Source organism: Erpetoichthys calabaricus, chromosome 9 (genome assembly GCF_900747795.2).
Source record: "Erpetoichthys calabaricus chromosome 9, fErpCal1.3, whole genome shotgun sequence".
Lineage (NCBI taxonomy): Eukaryota > Metazoa > Chordata > Cladistia > Polypteriformes > Polypteridae > Erpetoichthys > Erpetoichthys calabaricus.
Window position 1 is genome coordinate 89,578,570 of NC_041402.2, and position 16,190 is coordinate 89,594,759.

Here is a 16,190-nt window from a genome sequence, read left to right on the forward strand (position 1 = left end):
CATATAGTAACTTTATATTAAGTGTAGAATATAAATTTTGCATCATCAGTACAAGCATAATTATCTTACTAAAAGTTTAAATATTTCAACTTTTGTATTTGTATTAAAAGACTGTAGCATAAAATATTAAGGAAAAGGATGGAATATTGTTGTGCATATTTTCTGTACCAAATACTGTTTTTTTTTTTTTTTTTGCTTTGATTTTGTAACGTACCCTTGAGTGTCTTGAAAGGCACAATTAAATAAAATGAATTTCTGCTATTTTAATTTATCACTACCAAAGTTTACTTTCAATTATCTCTGTGATGATGTAAGCCTGAAAAATGCACATCATGTTCACAAGATGCAGTTTAATAACACATTAGGATAAATACAAGTTTAAACAGTGCACATTTAAAATTCTAAAACTGGAATGTCTTAACTCCTTATCCATTTACAGTTGAAAGGATCGATACACAATTTCAAGCTTTCACTGCTCCACCTGGTGGTTATACAAGTTAGTGCAATCACATTAGTGAAAATGTCTGAAATACTGTATTGCTATCACCTGAAATATGTTGCATTCCTCAAGCATTTTGAATGGCCATATCTGTAAATGGGTTTGGGGGTGTGTAAGTGGGCAGTAAGATGAACTCGTGCCCCATCCAGATTGATTTTCTTACCTTGTATGCAATATTGACAATATAGCCTCAGGCTCACACAGAAACCCTAAATTTGATTAAGCAGGTTTGAGAATGTTTTGTTGAGAACATTATCACTGTGAGCAATAATATTGCATATGTTAATACATATTTCGTTGAATGTTTTTATAATCAGACAACTTTTTTGAATCTGCATTTTATTTGTTTGTGGCCTTATTACATTGTAATTGTTACAGTATTTGCATTTCAGATTTGTGTGTAATTTTTTTGAAGAGTAGCAGATTACTATTTCAACTTTCATTATCCTTTCAGACAATTAATTATACATAAACTGTTATAGTGGTTTAGTGTTTCAGTCTATTCTTTAAAATATGATTTTTCATTTCAAGAAGTTTAATCATGAGCATATGCTTTTAGAAATAATACAGTCATGTTATGACTATAGGACATTTTATTAGTTTGTTTGTCTCTTTCCATGCACGGCATCTTCCATTTTGCTTTGCACTAAACAATAGACTATTGTTTTTCCTCATTTATCTGTCATTTATGCTTTAGCCAGGTCAGCTGTTACTAGAATAGAGGCATCCATCCATTTGGTGATATCATTTGATTCAATTTAGAGTTGTTGGGTGTCAAAGATTGTCATTGTACACAAATCTAGCTCTGAACAAGGTGACATTTCATGTCAAGCATGTATTCATATCTAGCCGGTTTAGCATTACTAGTTAATCTAACGCATGGAATATAGTCTTTGGAATATGGAAGAAAAAAAAAACAGAATTCTCACTTAGTCAGTAACTGGGCAAGGGAACACACATCCAGACTCCTGGAGATGCAGTATAAAATTACAGCACACAACACTATTCCACCAGTGCATTTAAGTAAAATGTGTTTTAATTTTTTTGTAAAGCACTTTGAATGACATTGCTTCCTCAAGAAGCCAGAATCATAGGTTTGCTTCTTAAGTTCAGATATTGTCTACGCTGAGTTTGCATTTTTTGTTTATGTCTCCATGGATTTTCCTGTGGGCACTCCTCTTTTCCTCTCAAATCCCAGGATATGCTGGCGAGGGTAATTGGAAAATCTAAATTAGATAATGGTGGATGAATGTGTGAGTTGGCCCTGTGATGGACTTGTGTACTGTTCGTGGCTGTTTCCTGCTTTGGCCCAGTGCTGTACGAATAGTTTCTGCCCCACTGCAATATTGAATTGAATGAAGCAGTTTTAAAATTTGTATGTTATGATGTCATTTTGCAAATTTCTAACACTTTGGTAAACAGAATTATAATTACTTGTAAATATAAAAGTATCAAAAGTGTTTTACCTGAACATTGTACCTCTTTCTACTATCTACCCTGGATGCTGCTTTAGTTATTATATTGTATCCACGATTGTTATACCAGTATTAAAACAGCTTTCTGCATAGTACTGCTTAGTGGTTTTGTGTACTCTTTGGTGGAAGAATTGACCAAACAAAACTAATTTTACCTCTGACCATAAATTGTGACTAATGTTTAAATGTGTTTATGCTTTTCTTTTCAGTCTTTTGCTTACCAACATTCACTAACACATGTTTCTTTATTCATAATTGGTATTGTTCTTTCTGTAAGGTCTATTTTGTATTTTTTTTTCTTCATGGTTTCATAGTTTTTCTACAGTATACAGCTATATTTGAGCTAATGCTTTATCATGTTAATTAAAAATGCTACCATATAACTTGTCAACTGACACTGTTTGAAAATGTATTCATGATAAACTCAAACATTTTATAAACTACACAAAATTGATTATCTGTTGTACAACAGAAAATTAAATGGGTTCAGACAAATTGAACTGAACATTTCACATGTACACACGTTTATACCAAAACAGCCTTAGCACTGTTGGTTAGCAAACTGGGTGCCTTCTTGTACATAATGGGGTTTAGCACCATTATAACATGCGACTTAAATGCTATTAACCAGCAGAGAACACTGACTGTCACATCTACCTACATTCATCAAACATCCCCATGGCATTTTTCCTTGACAGCTACATTTTTATTAAATAGTTACAGTACCTCCATACTGATTTTAAAGATGTTTTATTTTAACTGTTTACAAGCTGCAAGTTATGTTGTGCTACATACATATTCTTCATAGCTTGATCTTAGTTCAAATGTTGAAAGCTGGCAGTGGTAGTAACTTGCTTTCAAAACACTGAACTCAGACACAACAAAAATTGTCATTACACCCTTGCTTATTAGGGCAAAGATCTGTCGTCATTGTGAAGTTATCTTAAATCAACATTTCAAGTTTGTAATTGTACTTAATGGTACCATTACAAGATTAATGAAATTGAAGTATACTGTAGTTGGCAAATAAGTAAAATTAATGAAGAAATCAGAGGTAATTATTATTAATTAAATAAGATACTGTAATTAAAAATAATTATAAAATTAAACAGTAAAAATGATGTTAGCAATGGTTTATAGATATATCAAAAACAGGTGATAATTAGTTTCAGTGTTTAATGTTGTTACCTCCTTAATCCAGGAAGGTAACACAATTCAAGAAGGGAAAGAGAGTATTAAGGCAGGGCTTAAGGAGAGGAAGAAAATGTTTAGTCAAGTGCAAGAAGATTTAAAAAGAAATTATGGAGAAAGCAAAAATAAAAAGGAGAGAGCATAAAGTCAGATGCAAGAATTCATGCTTTATGTCATTTAAATGCAGTTTAATTACATTTTAAAATTAGTATGTATGAAGTTTGTGAATGTACAGCTATTTTAGATAGTAACATTTTTAATTTCTTTATAAACATGAACGTGTGTCCTTTGAGTTGGTATAGTACCCTTGTGTTTTCATAAAGTCATGAACAAAAAGGTATGAAGTATAGAAAAATTACAAATGAGATCAAAATACCAAAATATAGATGGATTGATGAGTTGTTACGCTAAGAAGTAAACTAATTAAAGAAAACAATACATTGGTACATAATAGTTGCATAAAGAATTAGACAATTTTTCTGAGGTGTTCAGACCTTTCTAGTTATGCTAAGCTCACGTTTTGGAATTTTTGCGTATTTTTTGCATCTGTTAGTCTTTGGAATCTGCTTTTACTTTTGCTGCATCATGGAAAGCTTAGACCTCAAGGCACAATCTAGGGCCAGTCTTATACACTCAATTCACAAAACCACATTTACGAGATTGTTCTAATTTATAGCTTCTAAGTAATTTAAAATTAAGATTTTGGGATGAGAAGCAAAATGTAATATTAGTAACACTAAAAAAAAAAAACACTTGTTGATATGGTATAAACATGCTAAGTCCACACTGAGAGTGACTAGGCAAGAAGTTGAGCACAAGTCCCTAGGACTGTGAGGCAGCAACATTAACCATTGCGCTATCTTGCTGCTCCATTCTTTATCTTGATTATTTTGCATATGTGGTATTTCAACATAAAGATTAATCATGAATATTTCAAAAAGCATGAAAGCACACAAATTGACTATTCAAATATCATTTTGCTAAACAGAGTCATTTTTTTAATGCCAAGCAGAATAAACACATTGAATTACTCATAAAATTGGTCAAGCGTCCACATACTATGAACAAAAAAAAAAATTGTGACTTTATCCAGTTCAATATGTATAAGGGGAGAACCGCATGTACGCTGACGCTGACTTCCACAACTATCTGAATAAAGGTGCTTTTGTCAGAATGAATAAAAACATTCATAGAGGTGGGGGACTGGGGAGGGGGTATTATGGGTGGAGGAGAACTGTTTGGGGGAGGGGGTGGTTAGTAGTCTGTCTGGGACCTGGCATGAATGTTTCTTTGGTCTGAATTTACATAGCACACTTCTGCTTACTTTAACAGTACATTCTGAAAGAGGAGGGGGAGTTTTTTATAGGGCAGGGGAGGTACACTATTCAGCCAGGAAGTCTGGGCGTGCCTTGTGCCTTGGAACAGACTCTTTTAATGTAATGTGTAGGTTTTGGAGAGAGTTTGAGACGCTGCATTAGACTAATAGTATTCACTCGAGCCAACAGTTGGAGTGCAGACGGATAGGTATAGTCTGGAATTTTTTTCTGCACTTAACATAGTGTATTTTTTTTCTTTTGCTGCTTAAACCTACTTGTATTGCCATGTCTAGTCACTGTTCTCAGAATGTTTTTCTATTTTTATGATAGTAAAGGTTTTAAGGAATGCAAGCTTGTTTGAGATCAGTTGCCAAAAGAATTTCTCAAGGTCTAGTGAATTTTGTAGATAAAGTGAGAAGTGAAAAAGCATCTTGAATAGCAGAGAAAGAATTTTGAATAACTGTGAGTATTTTTGATTTCGTTTTCTTAGTCGTCTGGAGTCTCTAGCGACAGTGATCCACTTGGCCCCCTACCTCAAGGCTGGGGTAAGTAACAGTTACCTTTGGTTCCAATTAGTTGATCAAAGTTTATCTTAAAAACATACTATTAAATGATGAGGTTTTCAAAATAAACAGTGTACTTAACAAATTGTTTTGAACCTTCATGGTTTTAGATCCAGTTTTAATTAAAATGGGGTTGAAATAGATTTTAACACTAATGGAACATATATATTTGTTTCAAAAGTATAACAAACATGTACAGTATATTTTGTATAAAAGAATTTACATACAGCATATCTCAGGGAAAGTATACACAATTAAAAACACAGATTATCAGAACTGTGGATGCTAAGTATCAATACTTTCTTATTATATAGTGCACATTTATGTTTTTATAAAGACAAATTACTCATGTTGAATATTACTTGCTTTAGTAGCACAGGTGTATATAATGGCAACATTATGTAGCACATTAATATATTAGGTACATGCTACATTTCATAGAAGCATAATAAATTCTGGTTCTTCCAGAATATATATTCTTTGTTTAATTAGTCCTAAGGAACTCATCTTTGTTTATAATACGTATGCATTATTTTGAAGGTTACATTATAGAAAAATGTAGACCTATAGATCTTATTTTAAAATCAGACATGAGTAGGTAAATTTTGTTAAGAATTTTAAGTGGAGTTTTATTTGATAAAAGTGTGGAATGTTATCTTTTTTTCACTGTCTGTTTATTTGGAGAAAATTGCCCAAAAAATAAAATATTATCATTCTACTAGGGCATCTTTTCCACTTCATATGAGCGACCAAAAGCGAATCAAAATAGAAATGATAATAAAACTATTATTTGTATTTTATTAGACTGTAGTTTCCGTTTCAGACTAAGAAATAAAATTGTTAGGTTTAGCACTAGTTTATGTAATATTATTTGAAATACTTGCATCATATAACAGATTTTTGTAGCTTTTTAGGGTTTTATGCCCAAGTAATACTTACTATGTATTTAACTAACCATGTAGTTTTTAAATATTTAAACTAAATTTTCTAGCTTAGACGTATTTTTATCCTTCAGTAACCCATAGGAATTTTTTTTAAACTTGGAACCAATGGTCATATTCTTCTGATTATATAATGGTGTTTATTTGTGGCAAACAATTTTCTTTTTCTTCAAAAGTAAAAGAGCTTAGAAACACAAAACCAGAATTGGAATAGACTTGCTAGTTGATGTCAAGGTTTTCCTTTTACTTCCTCATTATCTACTACTTTATTTAATACGATAAAACTTTTATCTTTGTGGGTTTAAAAATGGAAACTACGCGTCACTGTAATCATTGCTATGTCTGCTGGAGTTGACTTCAGTGAAAGCTCACTATGTTACTATGCCTTCATAGATACCTATTTTAATGCACTTGGTTTGTTAAATTATTTTATTCAAGAACTCCTACTGGTTCTTATGATGTACATTCTTAGATAGGTAAAATCAATGAATTTAGGACTACTTTGTCTAGTCTTAGTCCTTTCTGCTTGTTTTTCTCTTAGATTCCCATAATTTTTCAAATCAATGTGTGCAAAATTGAAGATTTTTTGAAACAAGTATATTTAATCAAGTGAACTCTTTGTTTTTTGAAAGTGAAAAAATACATAAAAGGAAAATATACTAACTTTAAAACCTCTTAAGGCTTGAACAGTAAATGAATACAGGATAATCGACTATATTTTTGTGTTTTACTGATCAGGTATCACTACTTATTTGACTTGAATTTCTATTTTAGAAAGTAATACTCAGCTGGATTTCTGATGCTGGGAATTTGTACTTCTTACATTCACCCATTTGCTTTTTTCAGTATAGCTGGCAGATTAAAGTACTGTATATGTTTCTTTTAATTTTACTTTTTTGGGTTTTCACAAAGAAAATAAATAATATAAATTTATTTTGTTTTCTCAAAGAAATATTTATAAAGAAATATTTACCTTGTTCTTAATATTTTTATATAGGTAAAACTGCCATAATTTATTACAGTTTTTTTACTTAGAAAATCTTGGCTGGCCAGGAAGATAATACATCTTTTCTTGTTATAGTCTTCATGAATCATTTAAGTTTCTAAACATTGACATGCTTATTATAGTCAGGTTTAAACTTAAATCCAATAATCAAAAGACTTTCATTCTAATTTTTTAGGTAGTTTTTGATCATGCTAGTATAGTAAACATTGTTCTCATGTTAAAAATGCATTAACTCTTATTCAGTTCTTGACTAGGGTGCTGTAAATGGGAATTTAACATTCTTCAGTTGCATTTGTGTGGCTTTCTTTCATTGATTCCAAATATATCTTACTCTTGCACAGTATATTAAAATAAATTTACTAGTTATTCTAAAGTAGATCAATTTTGTGGGTGTATCAAAAAGTTCTGCAGTGATCTAGCATCCCGACCAATTTGCTTTTCCTACCTTCAAATGGTTGTTAGTGAAATATGCCGGAATTTGCCATGGCACATAAAAATGTAGACTTTTGACAAATCTAACCACAAAATTTGATTACTGATTGTACCTTAACATAACTATCTTGTATGTGGCTGGTAGCACTGCTGCTTCACAAATCCAGTGCTATGGGTTTCTGTCCCATACCTAGACATTCTCTGTATGGAGCATTCATGTTCGCCCAGTGTATTCATAGACTTTCATTCAGGCACTTCAATTTTCCAAGCGCATTCCCTAAAGACGTGCAAGTTAGGCTAATTGGCATGTCCAGATATGCTCTGTGTATCTGTGTGTGGGCGTGTAAGTATGCCCAATGATGGAAATGCTCCCTTTTCAGAGCTCTTTCCCATCTTGAGGTCAGTGCTACTGGGATAGGCTCTGGGCCTCTGCAACACCCTAAATTTTATTGAAAGGGTTAGAGAACGATATGATACATATATATTTTACAGTAGTAGTAGTATATGCTTTGTAGTAATGGTTTTGTCATTACTGTTAGCACTGTGGAAAAATTTGATTATACTAAACGGTTTCTAAAATATTTGTGGTTACTGGATTGTTCAGTCATTTAAGGGCTGTTTGTCAAGTCAGTAAGTACTACAGTCTTTTGTACTGGGTGTATTGTTTACTGATAATATAAACATTATTTTGAATTGTTGGTGCATTTGTTTTAAAGGAGCAAAAGGAAATCAACTTGCACTGCTTTGAATATATCATGAAAGAATCTGTTATCCTAAATATCAATTAATTTATCGTTTTTGACTTCCTTAATGTTGTTGTTAGCCATTATTTTAGTTGTATCTGTAAAAATATATATTATTTGTAACTGAAAACTTTTAAGTGATATAGTTTATTTTTTAATAATATGTAAAAAAGAAAAATTACAGAACCGGTTATTTATCTAGGTATGTATGTGTTAAAATAGATGATTTTTTCTTTCTTTTAAGAAAAACGACAGGATAATGGAAGAGTGTACTTTGTTAACCATAACACACATACAACCCAATGGGAAGACCCCAGAACCCAAGGGTAAGATCTAAACAAAAACATTATAGATATAATATGTTGTTATACAAGCACGAAGCTATTTTTATGTATTATTTTAACTATGTTTATGCAAGAATGAACATTTTTGTTGTACTAGAATAATCAAACAATAATGTTTAATCTTAAATTTTAAATTGTAAAATGATGCTCCTGGCAGTAGTTAATATATATAAATATTTTCAAGTAATACTCTGAATTGTTTGCAAACTGTAAAGGTAGTTAAAAATTGGCTTTAAAAGTAAAATGAAATATATTCCATAAGAAGAAGTTATCTAAAAAACATAATTATATATTTGTGAAAATGTCTGGTTTCATGATTTATCATTGGTAATAGGATATAATTTCATTTGTCCGTGCTCAAGTCATGTTAAAGTAAATGCATAATAGAAAGCAGTAAAACTACTATGTGATACAAATTAATTTTCAGTTGTTGGCTTATTTTTAAAATTACATTGTAGTATTGTTATCTTTCTTCTGCAGGATGATTCAGGAGCCACCACTCCCTCCTGGATGGGAAATGAAATACACAAATGAAGGTGTTAGGTACTTTGTTGACCATAATACCCGGACCACCACCTTTAAAGATCCAAGACCTGGATTTGATTCAGGGTACATAGAAATTGTGTGTGTGTGTGTGTGTGTGTGTGTGTGTGTGTGTGTTTTTGTTTGTTTTTTTTGGAGAGTGAGTAAGTTTAGATGCCATATTTATTGCATTTTATATTTTTAATGCTGACATATTGTTTGTTAATAGGTATTCAGTTGTGTATAGACAGCATATGTCTATATTGCTGTAATTAGATAGATAGATAGATAGATAGATAGATAGATAGATAGATAGATAGATAGATAGATAGATAGATAGATAGATAGATAGATAGATTTCTATAGAAATTGCAGTTCAGCAAGCCTTACAGAATAATTTTGTGAGAAATTATTTTTCTACTTTGTTATGTATGAAGCTGTAACTTCTTATTTCTACTCTGGTGGTAAATTCAAGCTTCAGTCCAGTAGTAAAACAAACCATGCCTTTATGTGTTCATTTAAGCTGTTATTTGTACAAGCAGCATAACCACAGTAGTTGCTGACTATCATTTTTTCTGCCACAAAGACAGCTTCATCACACTTCTGTTGAACTACCTCTGTTAGTTTATGGAAATTGCCATCTCGGTATATTTGGTGGTATGAGTAAGTGAATAAAAAGGTCTTTCATTAAATGTGTGTCTGATGCTTTCCCTTTCAAAACCTGGACCCTTTTTTCATCACTTTCCACTAATTTTTTATGTAACTAAGAGTGTTTAGTTTTTCTGAATTGAGTCATTCATGGCTTTAGCGCAAAGAGGAGAAATAGCATTTTTTCTCAGTTTGGCCTCTTTTGAACCTATACCTCCTTTGTATTTACTATTTTTTGCATTAAACATTTTTCCTAAAATAAGCTGACAAAACCCTAATTTGATACTATCGATAATTATTTTGTCTTTTTTTAAATTTCAGTTCAAAACAAGGGGGATCTCCAGGAGCATATGATCGCAGTTTTAGGTGGAAGTATCATCAGTTCCGTTTTCTGTGTCATGTAAGTAGCGTAGTTCAGTCCAATTTGCAGTGTAAGCAAGATGTCTTGAATACTGCAGCAGCTTGCAATATAGTCATTTGCTTTTATATAACATATAGGGTGTACCAAGAAAGATAAAATAAATAAACCCACAACAAGGATAAGCAGAATCCATGACTGTTTGAATGTGACGGGTTTTCTTTCCTAAGAAGGGAAAATCTTATCTGTTATGCATCTGAATCTGCTTTATCTACAATAGTAGGAAGAGCCTTGATGTCTAAAAGGTAGCTGCAGATGATAATTTTATTCTTATCAGTAAGAAAAAACTATTTCATTAGCCTAATTCCCTCATATTCAGTTGCATAACCTCTTATCGCATTAATATTGTTCTAACGTATAGCAGTGTTATGATTAAATTTAGTAAGTCACTTTCTGGTGGCAGAAATGAATTCCATGCCATCAATTTTTTGTTTATTTGCTGGCAAAAAGTTTGTTAAAGAGATTAAAAAATCTTTTATAGAATACTGTATAAGCCAAATGTGAGAGAAGTTTTTACTTGTAACTTAAGTATCCATAAAATTGCTCCATATTATCTAAATAAGTCACCTCATTATAGTAATTTATGTCATAGTAACAGCACTAGTATTATATCTTTTTTTTTTATTTGAATATATTTATTTGAATAAAATGTGTTTTGCTATTATCTTTTCTCTCATTCAGTCCAATGCACTCCCAAGTCATGTAAAAATCAGTGTTTCCAGGTTAACATTATTTGAAGATTCTTTTCAGCAGGTAGGTCAGAATATTACATAAATGTGATTTGCATTTCTAAAAGTTGTGTTAGGCAATAACATTTAACTTTACACACTGATTGGTAAGCACTGATTGTTATTTTAACAAGGTGTTTTTAGCTTTGAGTCCTCATTTTAATGCAATACACAAAGACATATTCTGTTTCACTATGTACAAATATATATTGTATAACAATTAACTATTCTTGATAATATTTATGTCACATATGCATCCACTCTGTGTTGAAAATGTAATTAACATTCCTTTAGATTAAAATAAAAAAATGATACAATGAACAATTCAGTGAAGGCTAAAGGTTACGGTTTAGAACTCTGATAACAATTCAGGCCAAGTCAGTTGGGATTTCCATATGAGGGCTGTTAACCAGAATACATAATTTGCATAATGCACATTCTAGAATTGATGTGATATAAAGCTAATAATATATATCGGAACATGGGTTATAAAAACAGTGTGTTCAGTTTAAAAGAATTTTGAGCTATTGATTAAAAATGAATGTAATCAAACCTAAAAAATGTTTTTCTCTGTTAAAGTAATCTAATAGGACATTATACTCTTTACTGGAATTGTGTGCCGCTGTTTAAATAATGAAATTAGACATCATTATAAGGCAATCACAATATTTGAATATTAGATTACGTTTAGTGTCAAAAACAGAAAGTCCTAACATATGAAGCTAGGTTTGTGTTGGCATACTGGTAAAATATTATGCACCATAGAATTTAATGACTACCTTTTACTGCTTCATTGCTTCTTTTTAAATCTTTTACTATGATTCACAAAGCTGGTATTTTATTATAAAATTTAAATATATTCTATTTAGGATGTCTGACAGTTGTAAATTGGCCCTGTATGAATGAGTGTAGTTAAAAGTACGAGTGTCCTGTGTATTGTTGCCATGTCCAGGGCTAATTCTTGACTGATGTAGTTCAGAATATGCCTCTGCACTTCACAACCCTTAATTCAATTAGGAAAGATCAGGAAATGGATAGATGTTAAAAAAGTATTTGAAATGCATTATATTTCTCTTTTTTTAAATTGTCATTTAACTTTGATTTTTTTTTCATTATGCGTATATTTCATACTTAGCATTGCTTATTAACCTGATTTCAGATCATGAATATGAAAGCATATGACTTGCGTCGGAGACTATATGTAATAATGCGAGGTGAAGAAGGTCTGGACTATGGTGGAATTGCAAGGTACGTAACTTATGAGATTAATTTGAGCACAGTTTGTTGGAAATTAGTTGCTATTTTTAATTATTATTGCCATTTAGAAAAAGGTTAAACGTGATATTTACGTCATTTATGAAATTTGATTAGTTTCATTGGCATTCAGCTACAGTATTTTACTGCTATGGTAGATTCATTAAATTATTTTTTACCAAACATAATCATAATTCTCTATTAATTTCTAGTATAGTCTATATTGTATAGTCTGTTTTTCTATGTGTTGTTATTTTTTTAATGATTAGAATACTTTTTACTTGGGTAAGGTGCTACGTTCTAACTTCCACTGTATGCTCTATTCATGATGTCATATTCATTTCAATGTTTGCTTGTTTTCATGCTACACAAGTACTGTATTACTTTTATGTGTTGGAATCTTGTCTTATACTTTGTCTTGCAGTTCTGATTATGTGGTGATGGGAGTTCATTTTGTTCCTCTTTTCAGTCCCCTCATTTTTATGTTTGTCTTTCTGTGTCTCTCTGTGTCTTGCCAGTGGTTTTACCCTATGGTAGGTTACGTCATGCTGTTCTACCACAGGGTAGAACCACGGACAGGATGCTGGGATCTCTCCACGTCTCTGGAAGCAGCTTTTGATTTTGTTTTTATATTAGCTAGAGTTATCAAAAGATAGCAGACTCCAGCTACCTAACAAAGAACATTTGGCCACTTCAGCATAGTGAAAGCAAAGCATTTAATGAATATGTACAGAAGTAATAATCTGAATTATCCATGATTCTGATACCAATAAGAAGTAAGATAAAAATAAATGCTGAGCGTTTTAAAAATTGCTAAGCTAAAATATAGTCATTAAATCCAGAGTTTGGCTTAGATCAGAGAGTACTGCTGTATAATATATCTGGGATTTCTATTGGGTGGAGGTTGGTGGGGTTGGCACAGTTCTTCATTTCTATCATGCTTTGAAACTAACCTTTTAATTTAATGCAAATGTGGCAAAACTAGGAAAGGCTGGCTTTTTCATACTTGGCAAATAAGACATTACATATCTTTGTTCATAAGTTGAGATTTATTTCAGGAGAAATGCAGTTTAAATTTGTGTATAATGCTAACAGAAATTTAAAAAATGAAAATATACTTGATTGGAATGGACAAGGGTCCTGCTGCACCCTACCTTCATTGGCATGAGTGATTTGAGCCAGCAAGTTATTCTTTTAATGCATATTGTTCTTGTAGCTACAGAAGAAAATAATGGTGGTTAGAAAAGCTGACCAAATGTATATATTAAATAAATCAATTCATACATGTCTCCAAAAATAGCGATGTATGAATTAATATTAGTTAAAAAGAAGGTTATTGGTAACATAATATGTAATCTAAACATGATCTTATTATATGTCTCTGTTTACCTTTTTCTAAGCCCTACAATTAGAATTGTTCAGTTTTGGTGCTTGTAAATGGGTTTGTATTCTGCCAAACATATTTTATGTCTATAGATTTAACAAAATTAGACTGAGCAATTTGCTTTTAAATAATAACATGCTCATTAAGATATTTTTGCATTTTAAATAATGTTTCCACTATTTATTTGTAACTCTTTAAACTTAATTTGTTAAGTATAAAGAAGGATATGGATAGGTATGGATAATTTGATATACTTGGTACTGCCAATAATTCAGTTTGGCATGTTTTTGCTTTCTCACAGAGAATGGTTTTTCTTATTATCCCATGAGGTTCTGAATCCAATGTACTGCTTGTTTGAGTATGCTGGAAAAAATAATTATTGCCTGCAGATCAATCCAGCTTCTTCAATCAATCCTGATCACTTGGCCTACTTCAGGTTTATTGGCAGGTTTATAGCCATGGTAGGTCTACTAAACTACTTTAATTTTCAAAACTGTATTTTTTAAAATGCTGCATATCACTGATTCAGAAATGTATTACACATGTATAGCATATTTGTATTAAAGAAAATTTTTCAATCAGTGTAAACATAGTAAAGAAAATAACCTATATTAGCAGCAGACATAAGCCATTGGTTATATGATCTAGAACACAAGATTTTTATATTTGAAAAATATTGTTTGAAACTTAATTTGTGAAAAATTCGAGTTATAATATTCTTAAAATACATTTCCTTAAATACATTAATGAAACATTGTTATACCGTTTGTTTAAAATATTTTGGTATAATGGATGTAAACTATAAATATTTATGTTTAAAATTATAATCTACTACTTCATGAAGACTGCATTAGAGTTCTATTTAGTGCAAGAAAGTCTAGTTTGAAAGTCAGGATCGGGCAGGCATAGCTAACAGAATTTTCTTGCATGCATATTTCACCTTTCCTATACGTATATCTGCACCTGTGTCTACATTCAATATAAATAGTATAACATTTACTCTTCTTTTAGAAAAAGCCCACTGCAGAGAACTGTTTGTTTTCTCCTCTCATTTACTTTTTGACAAAATATTACACTTTCTGCCCACCTCCATACTAGCCCTCAAACCATTACGTTTTATATGAATATCATGGCTGCACAGTCATGTACCAACTTCTTCCACCAGTTTGGCTTCATCACTAACAGTCTTGAACAATGCCTTTCCCTGTGTTCATATTAATCAACCTTTTTTTTCTTCTATGCCAGTATTGTTCTTTTCAGTTTTGCTTTACATTTTTCCCACTGTAAAACATCTAAGACAGTAAGTCATGTTCGTCAATGGTCTCTGCCTATCTCTCACTGGCTTAAAGAACTTCTCTGACAGTCCCTGTCTGGTCACCAAAACTTATGTAAACATGATTATCAGTTTTGGTCAATGCACAAGTATCTATCGGTCAGTTAAAATTACTATAGGCAGGCGATAGAGAGTTTATATTTTTATTTGAGAAAGATATCCATTCTTCAGCCTCTCTTAATCCATTGAAGCTGTTGGTCATATTCTGTCCTGTGGGCAGTGGGTGCCAGGCAGGTACTAAACCATAGTGGGTTATCTTTGTGTCACTGGGCATACTGACATATGCACATACACACAATCACACTAGGACAATTTAGAATTCATAGATAACCTGACATGCATGTTTTTAATTGTAGAACAAACACCACAGTACCTACAAGAAAGACATATTGGGAGGATATGCACACTTCAGACAAACAGTGACCCGGCCTGGATTTGCACCCAGTGTCCTGGAACTGCAAAGCAAAAGTACTGACCATTGTGCCATCCTAAGAGACACATGTATTTTGCATCATTAAAATTACTTTATAATTCTTCTAACTTTGTCAAGTGTGATTTAGTGTCCTCTGATAGGAATGGCATTAACTTGTTTTTCAAAGTTAGATGTCATTTCGATTTTTTAAAGTAATGATTTTAAAAACTGACTCTTACATACTTCACATTGTACCTCTACAGTAGCTCAGAAACAGTGGTGTTAATGGGTTTTTTTTGTGTTTATAATAACAATTCACATTAATTTTGTCATTGTAAAGAGGTGAATTTTATTATATCAATCCACCTACTTATTAGTTGGACAAATACAGTATGTCTAAAACAGTTTATTCTTTAAATGTGTTTAGGTTTCCAGTGCCATGTTAGTTCCACCCTTGTTAAAAAATAATTCTAAATAAAACGACAGACTGTTAGTCACTTATGGACTGTCTGTGTTTTTTTTGGACACCCTTCTCAGAGCTGTGAAACCATTATTCCTTTTTTAAAACAGTCTGGCTTTCATCCGCCAGACCCAAACCCATCCAACATATCTAACTGCTTCAAGAAATGCTTTACCACATTTATCAAGTCACAGTCTGGGTGGATTATGAATAAATTCATATGGCAGATGCTTTGAGTACAGTGAAACAAATAATGTATGGATATGATCATTTTGTTTTAAAATAGTATGAAAATTACATTTCGCCTTCTCCACCCCATAATGAATTTTTATATATTCAGATGCCTGCTTTGAACTTTTCCTAGAGTTCATTCATTTACCTGTATTTTTAAGGTCCTGAATAAAGGATTTTTGGGTAGACGGAGGTTAATAATGGTGTCAGAAGACAAGTTTTGTTGATAGAAATTTAACATTTTTCAAAATTGCAGCTTTCTTTAAGAGCTACTGAATTGTACAGTGTGT

The 16,190-nt window shown here is 31.7% G+C and overlaps 1 protein-coding gene across 1 annotated transcript in view; it reads left to right on the top strand.

Annotated features, from left to right (window-relative positions):
- Positions 1-16,190, top strand: part of wwp2 (WW domain containing E3 ubiquitin protein ligase 2) — a 174,071-nt gene that overhangs the window by 136,716 nt on the left and 21,165 nt on the right. Inside the window, exons 9-15 of the mRNA XM_028809863.2 lie at positions 4,972-5,026; positions 8,411-8,492; positions 8,991-9,119; positions 10,002-10,080; positions 10,780-10,851; positions 11,986-12,074; positions 13,766-13,925. Of these exons, the coding sequence (XP_028665696.1) occupies positions 4,972-5,026; positions 8,411-8,492; positions 8,991-9,119; positions 10,002-10,080; positions 10,780-10,851; positions 11,986-12,074; positions 13,766-13,925 (666 nt within the window). The remainder of the gene's footprint in view (positions 1-4,971; positions 5,027-8,410; positions 8,493-8,990; positions 9,120-10,001; positions 10,081-10,779; positions 10,852-11,985; positions 12,075-13,765; positions 13,926-16,190) is intronic.